Source organism: Theropithecus gelada, chromosome 1 (assembly GCF_003255815.1).
Source record: "Theropithecus gelada isolate Dixy chromosome 1, Tgel_1.0, whole genome shotgun sequence".
Lineage (NCBI taxonomy): Eukaryota > Metazoa > Chordata > Mammalia > Primates > Cercopithecidae > Theropithecus > Theropithecus gelada.
The window spans coordinates 116,762,212-116,776,076 of NC_037668.1; the positions used below are offsets into that span (position 1 = coordinate 116,762,212).

At 41.7% G+C, this 13,865-nt stretch overlaps 1 protein-coding gene across 1 annotated transcript in view; it reads right to left on the reverse strand.

Moving 5' to 3' along the window:
* Positions 1-7,284: 7,284 nt before the first annotated feature.
* GTF2B (general transcription factor IIB) overlaps positions 7,285-13,865 on the reverse strand; it is a 38,671-nt gene continuing 32,090 nt past the window's right edge. Inside the window, exons 6-7 of the mRNA XM_025364422.1 lie at positions 11,562-11,843; positions 7,285-7,698 (exon numbers count right to left, since the gene is read on the reverse strand). Coding sequence (XP_025220207.1) covers positions 7,565-7,698; positions 11,562-11,843 — 416 coding nt within the window. The 3' untranslated portion in view covers positions 7,285-7,564. The remainder of the gene's footprint in view (positions 7,699-11,561; positions 11,844-13,865) is intronic.

A 13,865-nucleotide genomic window follows, 5' to 3' on the forward strand; every position in this document is an offset into this window, starting at 1 on the left:
CTCCTGCCTCAGCCTCCCGAGTAGCTGGGATACAGGTGCCCACAACCACACCTGGCTAATTTTTGTATTTTCAGTAGAGACAGGGTTTCACCATGTTGGCCAGGCTGATCTCGAACTCCTGACCTCAAGTGATCTGCCCACCTTGGCCTCCCAAAGTGCTAGGATTACAGACATGAGCCTCTGTGCCCAGCCTCCTAGTGCACTTTAAGTGTTCCTACTCTTGCTGACTTTTTGGACTTTGCCTATTTTTGCCTTTCTACTAAGATCTACTTTACTCATTGCTTCTCATCCCATATTCAGGTCACTGAAGTCATTGCCTGCTTGTAGTAGTAATGATTTTTTCACCTTTTTAAAGTAAATATAAATAGTGGCTGGATGCGGTGGTGCAGGCCTGTAATCCCAGCACTTTGGCAGACGGAGGCAGGAGGTTTGCTTGAGCTCAGGAGTTCGAGACCAGCCTGGACAACATAGCAAGACCTCGACTCTATTAAAAAAAAAAAAAAATGCTGGGTGTGGTGGCTCACGCCTGTAATCCCAACACTTTGGGAGGCCGAGGCAGGTGGATCACTTGAGGTCAGGAGTTCAAGACCAGCCTGTCCAACATGATGAAACCCCATCTCTACTAAAAATATAAAAATTAGCTGGGCTTGGTAGCATGTGCCTGTAATCCCAGCTACTCGGGAGGCTGAGGCAGAGAATTGCTTGAACCTGGGAGGCGGAGGTTGCAGTGAGCCAAGATCGTGCCACTGCACTCTAGCCTGGGCAACAGAGTGAGACTCCGTCTCAAAAAAAAAAAAAAAAAATTAGCTGGGCATGGTGGTGTGCACTTGTAGGCCCAGCTACTCAGAGGCTGAGACGGGAGGATCGCTTGAGCCCAGGAGGTCAAGGCTGCAGTGAGCAAGTTTTCACTACTGAGGGTGAGAGGGAGACTGTGTCTCAAAAAAAAAAAAGCAATTAAATACTAATATCTTATAATTAAGTAGTCTCATATATATTATCTCACTTAATCCTCAAGAGTACTCCTGTGAAATGGGTAGAGTGCAGTTGTCCTGGCTCACATGGTTGCTAAATGGCAGAGCCAAGACCAATCTCTTGCCTGATGCTTTTTCTGCCTCACTGCAAACCTTTTTAAAAACTGATTTTAAATTAGACCAGTCAACAGTCAGCTTCCAAAAACATCAGATGAAAATAGATAAAAATTAAAACCTTTTTAAGGAATATTACATCAGTGGTATGGCATATTATTGCATCACATAAGGAGATATGTAATGTCAAGTATCTATTATTTAAGTTCAATCACATGGTTAAGGTGGATCATCAGAACTCTCTTTGTAAAGATGTATTTTTCCTTTGTAACTAGTAAGCAACTTGAGATAATACTTGAGATTATTTATTCTATTTCCCAAAAACCTTCCTTTCAGTGGTTTTATCCTTCCAATTACCTTCATCTGAATAAATCATTACATTGGTAGTTGCAAAATAATTTTCTAACTCTAGTATTCCTTCTGTATTGATTAGCAGCCATTCTTAGCTTGTTCTTTCTTAAGCTTTTGCTTTTTCTTCCCTCAATTTTTCTTTGCTTTTATGGTTGGTATGGTTGTGTATTACTGTGAATTCATGGATTTTTAAATGTATTATACTTTTTTCTTGGATGCTTAGATTGTCCCAAACGTCGACCCCATTGGTCTTTGAGTACCTCCTTGCTTTCTTAAACTAAAAGATGTTCCAGGCGCACTTTATACAGTTCCAAGCAAACCTAGAATTTTGTGAATTCAGTGAAGACTTCTTGGAGGTCTTGGTATTTAGACTGGCACTTGGATAGAAACTCTGTAATTACCTGAATGATCAGGGAGTCTGAAAGCTCCTAAACCCCTTGGAATTTTCTGGGTGATGGGAGCATCTTTTGTCCTAATGAGATGATTCTTGGCAGGCTGCTGAATAGCCTCAGATGAGGGCAGGTTGCCTCGGGAACCAACCATGTAATGAGAGGGGTTAGTCCCAACCCCCTACCAGGGTCCAGAGGTGCTGAAAGTTGATACCAATGGCCAGTGATGTAATCCATCCTGCCCACATAATGAAGCCTCCATAAAATCCCAAAAGGAGAGGGTTCCGAGAGCTTGCAGGCAGCTGAGCATGTGGAGATTCCAGGAGGGAGGTGTGCCTGCAGAGGCCATCAGTGCCCTTCCTACATATTTGATCTATGCATCTCTTTGTCTGTTCAACTGTATCTTTTGTAATATCCTTTATAATAAGCTGTTAAATGTGTTTCTGAGTCACACGAGCTGCCCTAGCACAATAGTGGAACCCAAAGAGGGGCTGGTGAGAGCCCCAACGTTTTGCCAAAGATATAGGTGACAACCTACTACTTGCAATTGGTGTCTGAAGTGAGGGGGGGCAGTTTTTGTGGGAATGAGCACCTAACCTGTGGGATCTGATGCATATATCTCCAGGTAAACAGTGGCAGAATTGAATGATAGGACACCAAGCTGGTGTCTCCGGGAGAATTGCTAAGTGTGTGGGGGGAAATACCCACACATTACAGTGTCAGAAAAGTTGTTTAGTAGTGTGTGGGTAGAGGGAAAAAGAGGTTTTTTCCTCTCAGAGTCACCTTTTCCCTCCTCCTCTTTCACCAAGTGCAAGCTTGAGCCTCCTGAAATGCCAGTTTAAATATTGACCCAGAAATGCCAATGAGGATTACGAATAGAAGTTTATGCTTATGAAAGATGCCGGGGTCTCTGTGGCTAGAGATCAGCTGAATGGTGCTCTTGTAGTGATGCCTTACAATCTTGAGATTCTGATGAAGGGGGTGTGTGTGTGTGTGTATCTGGGAAGGGAAGAATGAGGAGGTGTTCAGGGGATCAGAAGATCTTTCAATAGCTCCACAATTGGCAGATGAGATTAAAACTCCAGCAACAGGAAAAGTCAGGGCCACTGACAATTGGAAATATTGGCATGAGGCACAGAGGCCTCTTGGCTGGATTAGGACCATATGGGTAATAGGCTGACCCCCACAGCTGTTCATCTTGATAATTAAAGTAAATCTTGCACCTGTGAAACAAAATTAGCTCAGAAACCAAACACAACCATTGGTAAAGTACAATGTTGCTTTGAACACAAATGCTTACTATCAAGAGGCATGTAGTTTAAGCAGCATTTAAGTTTGGAGGAAAGGCTAAACAATTTCTGGCTATTAACTCTTTGTCACCTGGGCTGATTTAAAGATAATTCAAAAACTCTCAAAAGTTCTCCTCAAGAAGCCAGATACAAGTTTTGCCTTTAAGTGTTCTCTTTCGTAACTGAATGGAATTATATTTGAAGGGTACAACTAAAGTTGGTCCTCAGGCAACGTCCTGTGAGGTGAGCTTCAATGGTGTGGTTCAGTGGAAAGAACACTGGATTGAATGACTGAGACCTCAGTCCATCTCATCTTTGCTACTACTAAGAGAGCTCGTGCAGATCTTCTCATTTCTCTACACTGCTCTGATATACCAAATGGGGAGACTGGACCAGAGCACTGAGGCTAAGATTTCATGAAACGTATAATCAAATCCTTGAACTCTCAGAGTAATACCACAGGTTATCAATGAAAGTGGCTTCCAGTGAATGTTTCAAATACCCAAATGCAAGGAGCCATATTCATGAAGACTTCAACTGTTTAAAAATGCTAACGTGTGGCCAGGCAAGGTGGATCACATCTGTAATCTCAGCACTTTGGGAGGCCAAGGCGGGTGGATGACAAGGTCAGGAGCTCGAGATGAGCCTGACCAACATGGTGAGACCCCGTCTCTACCAAAAATACAAAAATTAGCTGGGTGTGGTGGTCAGCGCCTGTAATCCCAGCTACTCAGAAGGCTGAGGCAGGAGAATTGCTTGAACCTGGGAGGTGGAGGTTGCAGTGAGCCGAGATTGTGCTACTGCACTCCAGCCTGGCTGACAGAGACTCCGTCCCAAAAAAAAAAAAAAAAAAAAAAAAAAAAAAAATGCTAACATGTACAAAGCGGATCCATGTTATCTTTGTAGAAACTATCTTGCATAGCTCAGTAATATTACTTACTTGCTAAAACGTAGGCCCCAAAAGAAGCTGGCTTCAAGATCCAAGTATGCTCATCTATCAATAAGGTGGGTGTCCACTTAATACAGGATTTTTCACAACTCGATAAATCACGTTGAATCACTAATTTACAATGTATTGTTTTCAAAGTATGTCAAATTCTTTTCACCCTAAGTAGGGCCTGGCCTGTAATCCCAGCACTTTGGGAGGCCGAGGCGGGTGGATCACGAGGTCAGGAGCTCGAGACCATCCTGGCTAACCTGGTGAAACCCCCACTCTACTAAAAATACAAAAAAAAATTAGCTGGGTGTGGTGGCGGGCGCCTGTAGTCCCAGCTACTCAGGAGGCTGAGGCAGGAGAATGGCGTGAACCCGGAAGGTGGAGCTTGCAGTGAGCCAAGATCGCGCCACTGCACTCCAGCCTGGGCGACAGAGCGAGATCGCGCCACTGCACTCCAGCCTGGGCGACAGAGCGAGACTCCGTCTCAAAAAAAAAAAGAAAAAAGAAAAAAAAAGTCTAAGTATTAGCAATTTTGCCACAATAAATAAGATTTAGTTGTGAATGAACACTCCGTATCTTGAGTGAATTTTAGTAGAAAATCATCCAACTATAAACTTCTATATTTAAAAGATGGAACAGTCTTCAAAGAAATAGACAAATAAGGACTAGGGCCTGCTCAGGTAAAGAAGGCTTGAGGGGCCTGAGCCCCAAACAGAATTGTTGCTGAGCCCTGCGCTTCTTTGCTGAAAGTGAGAATGTTCCAGTAGTCAGATTTAATGACTTCCCAAAAGGGTTATTAACAATGGATCCAATTCCAACCACTTTTACCCCTTTTGAGAACACTCAAGCATGTGAAGCCAGGGATGGAAGGAAAAAACAGGTCACAGTGCTACTAGTTACCCTTCGAATAGGCATTTTTCCTTATTTCAGTATTTGGAATTAAGCTGATTTAACCATATGGGTGGCTTACGGAGGATTTATAAAAACTAGCATTTTAATTCCTTTAGTTTCAAGAAATGCCTACAACAATGCCTCATTCTCAAACAAAAACAAAAAAAAAACAAAAAAACAGCCCAAACATACCCTCTGACCCCAGACTAATCTTCAAAATCAATTCTCCTGATCCAAGCTTTACCAATGTATAGGCAGCAAAAAACAACAAAAAAAACCAGCCCAAGATGTTGACACGAGTAGCAAGGACCAGATTTTTATTTTCCCTTTATCTGAATTTTTCTAGCTACCTAATGAATACATCTTTTTAACCAGAAAAATGAACAGACTAAACAAGCCTATTACATCTTAATCAGCTATGCTGGAAAAAATGTTGGCCAGGCACAGTAGCTCATGCCTGTAATTCATGTTTTGGGAGGCTTAAGTGGAAGGATTACTTGAGGCCAGGAGTTTCAGACCAGCCTGAGCAACATAGTGAGACATGTCTCTACAAAATAGAAAAAATTAGCTGGGTGTGGTGTCCTCAACCTGTAGTTTTGCTACTTGGGAAGCTGAGGACAATCAGTTCACCCTGAGTTTGAGGTTATAGTGAGCTATGATCATGCCACTGCACTCCAGCCTGGGTGACAGAGTGAGAACCTTTCTCTTAAAATAAGCACAGCAAGAAGCTGAAATGAAAAAAAAAAAAAAAAAAAAGTATCAGGAGGGTAAGGCAGTAGAATCACTTGAACTCAGGAGGCAGAGGTTGCAGTGAGCCAAGATCTTGCCACTGCACTCCTGCCTGGGCTACAGTGAGACCCCGTCTCAAAAAAAAAAAGAAAAAAACCCCACCAACATACTGGTTATTTCTGGGTGACTTATTTACGTATTTTCCTAATTTTCTATAATGTGTAGGTACTGACCTTTACTAAGTGCAAAAATAAACTTTGGTAACTGCAGTGGTCACTGAATGGGGAACTTTGTGGCTAGTCACTAGAACCTGGGGAACACTAGAGAGCACCACTGTTCGTTAGTCCGTACGTGGAGACGTGTGATGCTAGGGATCAAAGATGTGTCCAGAAGGGAGATACAGACTGAAGCTTCCTTATTCCTAGGCCTCACGCTGGGTGGGACAGGTTCTCCCTGACAGGATTATTTTTCCGGTGTTCTCCCCCAGCTCTAAACAATACTGGGTGAGTGTCCTATGTTTTGTTCAAGGGAGAAATACCACTTGTCTTCATGGCACCAATACTTATCCCCACTCCATGGTCAGCAGAATGGCAGTGGAGGTCTGCTCTTGGCAAAGACCCTCTATGAACTGGAGTCTGACCCTGCCCACCAGGCCACAACAGGAGATCGTCTTTCTAATCTAGTGCTAACCTCTTTTCAGATGTTTCAGAACTGTGACACCTGTTTCCAGAGCAGTGCAGTTACCAGTGGTGATGTCTAGCTTGGATTCAAGTCCCCTGTAAAAACCACCTGCAGGCCCAGTAATCTTCATTTAAAGTGCTCTTTAGGCCAGGTGTGGAGGCTCACGCCTCTAATCCCAGCACTGTGGGAGGCCAGGGTGGGCAGATCACTTGAGGTCAGGAGTTCTAAACCAGTCTGTCCAACATGGCGAAACCCTGTCTCTACCAAAAATACAAAAAAATCAGCTGGGCGTAGTAGTGGGCACCTGTAATACCAGCTACTCGGGAGGCTGAGGCAGGATAATTGCTTGAACCCTGGAGGCAAGGCAGAGGTTGCAGTGAGCTGAGACTGGGCCACTGGACTTCAGCCTGGGCAACAAAGCAAGACTCTGTATCAAAAAATAATAGATAATAAATGAAATGCTCTTTAGCCTGTGAGTATACCAGTAAGCCTAACAAAGAATAAAAAAGAACCGGGGATATGCAGATTCTACAACATGAGATTTTAACATCCAGAAATTAAAATCTGTTGATCTGCTGCTATTAATTTACCAGCATCATCTTCTCTGCTCAATAAGTTCACTGAGAAAATCACATACTTAGAACATTTTAATGTCTGTCAAGCTGGTGCCTTTCAAAAGGTCCAAGCTCATCACTTCTTGTTTAATAGACATATTAATAAATCTCACATATGAATCCTTTCAAACTGGACACTAAATACGATGTGGATGTTAACAATGGTTCTCAAAAGCTTTTGCTCTTTCCATGAATTTATTAAAATAAAAAACTATGTATATATAAGTAATGGAAATAAAGCTTTATTAGCTGCAATGATTTGCATTATTTATAATTATGTATAAGTTAAATGTAACATATAATTATAACAAAAACTTTAGTTTTGAAAAATGTTTTATTCAAGAATTACATAATTTCAAATATCTTCCAAAATACAGTTTCCTAGATTGCTACAAAAGAAATTTGATAAGAAATTTAAATCATTAAATATGTTTCACTGGTATATATACATACAGAATGCCAAGCAATAGTATTCAGCCCTGGAATGCGTACCATGTCTGCTGTTTTTCCTCATGAAAGGCTCAACCCAGCATTTTGTATAGGCTATGTACAACAGGCAAAGTTCTGTATTCAAGAATTTGACGTTAGCTGCCTCAATTTATAGCTGTGGTAGTTTGTCCACTGGGGTGTCAAATTTGAAGTCTGTAGGAAACAGATCCGGGGCTCGAGGATAGATAAGTCTATAGGACTGTCTGATTGTAACATCAGCAACACCAGCAATATCGCCAATTTCTAAAAGACAAAAATCAAAACATTAACCGTCATTTCCATCCTACCTCCTTTCTACTACCTGCATTGTCATTTGTGAGATATGATTATACAGTATAAAGCGCCAAACTTAAAAACAAAACCAGAAGTGATTTCTAAAAACTGATAATGGAAATACATACTAAAAGGTAGAAAGCAGCAGCTAGGCCAGACACAGTGGCTCACGCCTGTAATCCCAGCACTTGGGGAGGCCGAGTTGGGCAGATCACTAGGTCAGGAAATCAAGACCAGCCTGGCCAACATGGTGAAACCCCATCTCTACTAAAAATACAAAAAATTAGCCAGGCGTGGTGGCGGGCGCCTGTAGTCCCAGCTACTCAGGAGGCTGAGGCAGGAGAATGGCGTGAACCCGGGAGGAGGAGGTTGCAGTGAGCCGAGATCGTGCTACTGCACTCCAGCCTGGTGACAGAGCAAGATTCCATCTCTAAATAAATAAATAAATAAATGATGTTTAAAAATCCATTTTAATAAAGCATTCATAATGCTTAACCAAATATTGACTCAAAAAAAAAGAAAGCGGGAGCTAAAGTCAGTAACCAACAACAATAAAAATGATAGCAGTAGTTACTACCTTACAGAGCTGTCAATGTTTTAAGGAGTTTAACTAATATAAAATATATGAACAGGGTTCAGGACTTAGTATTAGGAGTGTTATCTTATTATACTGGGTATCGTATTTACAACTGACTGCTCCTTTTTCTTTATAAATCTTTCTGATGATCACAAAGTACTCCACAAATACATTCTTGTAAAGAAATTCACTTTTTATTTCTGTGTTTGAAAGTTCCCATGCAAAATCTCCTCTAGCTAACTTCTGTTAAGAGGTCCCTATTAAAAACAAAATGTTACACTGTAAATATTGTTCTACAGTCTTTTTTTCTACTTAATACATCGAGGTCAAACAGCTACTTATAGCATACGGAGATGCTTTTCACTGATACAAGCACATAAGCAAATATTTTTAGCTCAAATGAACATTTCTAGTCTATTACAAAATCCTAATAGATCCACTTTTACCCTTTAAAGTCACTGTCCCTTTTTTCCTTTCAAAGTCATTAAAAGAAATACCAAAGGACTGCCACTACAATATTTGGTTAAGTATTATGAATGCTTTATTAAAATGGATTTTTAAACATCACTTATTTACTTAAAGAAGGAATCTTGCTCTGTCACCCAGGCTGGAGTGCAACGGCAAGATCTCGGCTCACTACAACCTCTGCCTCCCTGGTTCAAGCGATTCTCCTGTCTCAGTCTCCTGAGTAGCTGAGGCACCTGCCACCACGCCCAGCTAATTTCTGTATTTTTAGTAGAGGCGGGGTTTCACCATGCTGCCCAGGCTGGTCTCAAACTCCTCACCTCAGGTGATCCACCTGCCTCGGCCTCCCAAAGTGCTGGGATTACAGGCATGAGCCACCATATGCCTGGCCTAAACATCTTTTAATACAAACTCATTTTATCACCTTTTCACAGTTGATTCAAATCAGTGAGGTTTTAGTGATTTTCACTGTGAATGCCTGCCATCACTGTACAATTAGCTAATTTTAAATTTCCTTATCTCACACTGCATTACATTATTCTACATCTAAATACCAATAAATGGCAACTATTTGAATGTCAACTGCCTGCTGTGCAGGGAAGAGAAGGACCTTACATTTGAAGACGACTTTTCATATAAAGCTAAAAAGCAGAAAGCACCAAGATTAATGTTTCCATGTTGTTCATTAGAATAAACTTTACAACTAGAAATGTACCTCAAGGACAAACTGCCTAACTGCAACTTCTCAATTTTACTAAAAGACTCAAAATTTCCTTAAAACGCAAGTGAAGGCCAAAGGGAATGGATAATGGCTCCTTTAAATAACTAATGATTGGCTTCCTCTTTCTAATTATTCCTATCATTTATTATTTTTTCAACATGTAGCCTAAGCTGAAGGCTGTTGTGAATAGAGTATTACAAAGTTATTGAGGCCAGTAATTCACTAACTCACTTTCTGTTTGTTTTTTGAGACAGTCCTGTTCTGTCTCCTAGGCTGGAGTACAGTGGTGCAATCTAGGCTCACAGCAACCTCTGCCTCCCAGGTTCAAGAGATTCTCATGTCTCAGCCTCCCAAGTAGCTGGGACTACAGGTGTGCACTACCATGCTGGGCTGATTTTTGTGTTTTTAGTAGAGACAGGATTTTGCCATGTTGGCTAGGGTGGTCTTGAACTCCTGGCCTCAAGCAATCCACTCACCTTGGCCTCCCGCAATGTGCTGGGATTACACGTGTAAGCCACCACGCCCTGCCACCTTTTTTTTTTTTTGAAAAAGAGCCTCACTCCATCAACCCCGGCTGGAGGGCAGTGGCATGACCTCAGCTCACTATAACCTCTGCCTCCTGGGTTCAAGTGATTCTCCTGCCTCAGCCTCCCTACTACATGGGATTACAGATGGGTGCCACCACACCTGACTACTTTTTTTGTATTTTTACTAGAGACAGGGTTTTGCCATGTTGGCCAGGAGGCTGGTCACCGCACCTAGTTTATGAATTTCTTTACATGCATTTGTTTATGAATAACTTCTATAATCCTCAAAGATTTAGAAAGGAGTAGTCACTTCTAAATTTAAAAGGGAGTTAGTGGGCCATGCGTGGTGGCTTGCGCCTATAATCCCAGCACACTGGGAGGCAGAGGCAGGCGAATCACATAAGGCCAGGAGTTCGAGACAAGCCTGCCCAACGTGGTGAAACCCCATCTCTACTAAAAATACAAATATTAGCTGGGCGTGGTGGCACGTGGCTGTAGTCCCAGTTACTCAGAAAGCTGAGGCACAAGAATAACTTAAACCCAGGAAGTGGACGCTGCAGTGAGCTGAGATTGTACCACTGCATTCCAGCCTGGGCAACAGAGGGAGACCGTTTCAAAAAAAAACAAAAAAAGGAAAAAGGAAAAGAAATTCACTTAATACTTCTGGTGAAAGTTTTCCTACAACACTAAATTTAAACATGGTTTTAGAAGGCTGAACCACTTACGTCTACTTACTTCAGAATTTGTATTAAGAAACTGTAAAATACTGTACAAGATGGGAAAAAACCAACCTTAACAGAATGTTAAAGGCTGATGGCCAACACATATTTTACAGCGTGTCTATCTGCAGGATCCCATGCCAAGCAGTGAGAAACAAAGCATGCCTCCCTGACCCCTAAGATTTAAAAACATAAGTTTGGGGAGGAAAAGAGTATGATCAAGAGGATATATTTAGGGAGAAAAAAGAACTTGTAAGAATAAAAGATGTACAAACTAAAATAATTCAAATGGGAAAAACATTAGGTTTGTTTACAGGGTTATGTCTCTGAACATTTTTTTTTATGAGCAATTTAAAAGCAAAACATTTTTTCTTAACATTTTGATGTTGAGGAACGATGTCTTAAATGTGGGTTGTTTTTTTTTTTTTTTTTTTTTTGAGATGGAGTCTTGCTCTGTTGCCCAGGCTGGAGTGCAATGGCACAATCTCGGCTCACTGTAACCTCCACCTCCCAGGTTCAAGCAATTCTCCTGCCTCAGCCTCCTAAGTAGCTAGGATTACAAGCCCCACCACCACACCCAGCTAATTTTTGTATTTTTAGTAGAGATGGGGTTTCACCACGTTCATCAGAATGGTCTCGAACTCCTGACCTTAGGTGATCCACCCGCCTTGGCCTTCCAAAGTGCGGAGATTACAGGCATGAGTCCCTGTGCCCGGCCAAATGTGGGTTCTTGCTATTTACCTGGTTCAAACTTAAAATGGAAAAATAATCACATGCTGCGAATTTCACAGTTTACTGCCACACTTCCTGATGACGAACCCTACCTTTTTGGGTCCTCTTTTCAGCTGATGCCTGTGAGGCCATGTAAATAGCTGCCGCTGCCACAGAGATGGGGCTCCTCCCAGGAACCAAGTCCAATTCCACAGCTTTACGGGCTATATGGGTAGCTGCCATCTGCACTTGTTTAGGAAGACAAAGATTGGAACAGAATCTGGACATGAAGTCCCCAGTTGTAATCAAATCCACACTGGTTTCTAGTGCTTTCAAAATAAGTTTAAAACACCGACCAATTTCTTTCTTAGAAATTCGTGATACGGCACATATTTCTAAAAGAAAAAAAAAATTAAATAAATCAATTCACTTAAGCCATATAGTTCACCTTAAAATCTACCATTTCTAATTATAAACATACATTCTAATTGTAAAACATTCAATCATGCCTTAAAGATAAAACCCTAATTCTCTCAGTGATACTCCCCCCCAGAGATAACTGCAAATTTCTCAGTTAATTTTAATGTTCATCACACTTTTTTTTTTTTTTTTAAAGACGGAGTCTCACTCTGTCGCCCAGGCTAACAGCAGTGGCACGATCTCAGCCCACTGCAACCTCCACCTCCTGGGCTCGGCCTCCCGAGCAGCTGAGACTACAGGCGTGCACCACCATACCTGGCTAACTTTTGTATTTTTAGTAGAGACAGGGTTTCACTATGTTGGCCAGGCTTGTCTAGAACTCCTGACCTCAGGTGATCCTCCTGCATCGGCCTCCCAAAGTGCTGAGATTACACGGGTGAGCCACTGCGCCTGGCCTAATGTTCTTCACTCTTTAAATGTAGAGTTTTTGTTTGTTTTTTGAGATGAGGTCTCACTCTGTTGTCCAGGCTGGAGTGCAGTGATGCCATCTCAGCTCACTGCAACCTCTGCTCCCTGGTTCAAATGATTCTCCTGCCTCCTGAGTAGCTGGGATTACAGGCGCCTGCCACCGCACCTGGCTAATTTTTTGTATTTTTAGTAAAGATGGGGTTTCACCATCTTGGTCAGGCTGGTCTTGAACTCCTCACCTCATGATCTACCTGCCTCGGCCTCACAAAGTGCTGAGATTACAGGTGTGAGTCACTGTGCCTAGCTAAATTTAGGTCTTAATCTTTCAAAATATTAACTGCTCTAAGGATTAATTCATTGCAAGTAAATTTCTTTAAATGAAAAATTGATATTTATATATTAACCTGTTGTAAGCAGTGTTATCAAGGAGCTGAAAGAAAATACTCAAGCCAAAGGATGCCTCTTAGGCAACACAGTGTCATGTGTACATAAAATCCCTGCAATTATGGGCTATATAGCTCGATGAGATAAAATATTTGACCCTGTTATTCCCAGATGCAACCACCATACACTTTCAGAAGAAATTTAACAAAAGCTCTGTTTTAATTATAAAAACAACAAAAAAGATGATGATAAAGGCCATCACCTCTTCACTTTTACATAAGAAAACATAAAAAATAAATACTCACTGGATGAATAAAGGGTTAAGTATAGTCTTCAGCTAAACTGAGCTTTGGTAGTGTAAGTCAGTGAGCAACACTGAACAAACTGTCACATATTCCCATGTAACTGCAAACTGTATGAAAAATACCAGTTCTTTCAAAGCCTCCAACTGAAGTGTAAAAACGCAAACAATACACCTCAAGAGAAAAAACTTCACTGATGCTTTCTTTAAATTTATTTTTGAGATGAAGTCTTGCTCTGTCGCCCAGGCTGGAGTGCAGTGGTGCGATCTTGGCTCACTGCAACCTCCGCCTCCCGAGTAGCTGGGACTACAGGCGTGCACCGCCATGCCTGGCTAATTTTTGTATTTTTAGTAGAGCCGGGGTTTCACCATATTGGCCAGGCTGGTCTTGAACTGCTGACCTCAGGTGATCCGCCTCGGCCTCCCAAAGTGCTGGGATTACAGGTGTGACTCACCGTATCTGGCCTTCACTGATACTTTCTAAAGCCTGACTCCCTCATCTACAGAGACTGGTGCTAGAAATGGAAACTGTTTTCATGTAAACCAAATGTGTAAATGGCCTACTTTGGTTTACCATTACAGGCCTGAAAGCCCACAAAATTTTAACAGTCCATCAAAAGATCTCACTAGCAAAGAACATAGTGGGCTTACATGGACTAAAATGAGTCTACGTGGGAAAACAGCCTAAAAGAACATTCTATGAATTTGCTGTCAAGGAACAAAATAAGTAGACACTGGCAAATGATGCTCAAGTGGATTACTGTAGTGACAATAAAGATGACTTAGCTTCTAAGTGTCAAAGCTGCCTGACATTGGTCTGTTTCTTTAATATGATGTAGAAAAT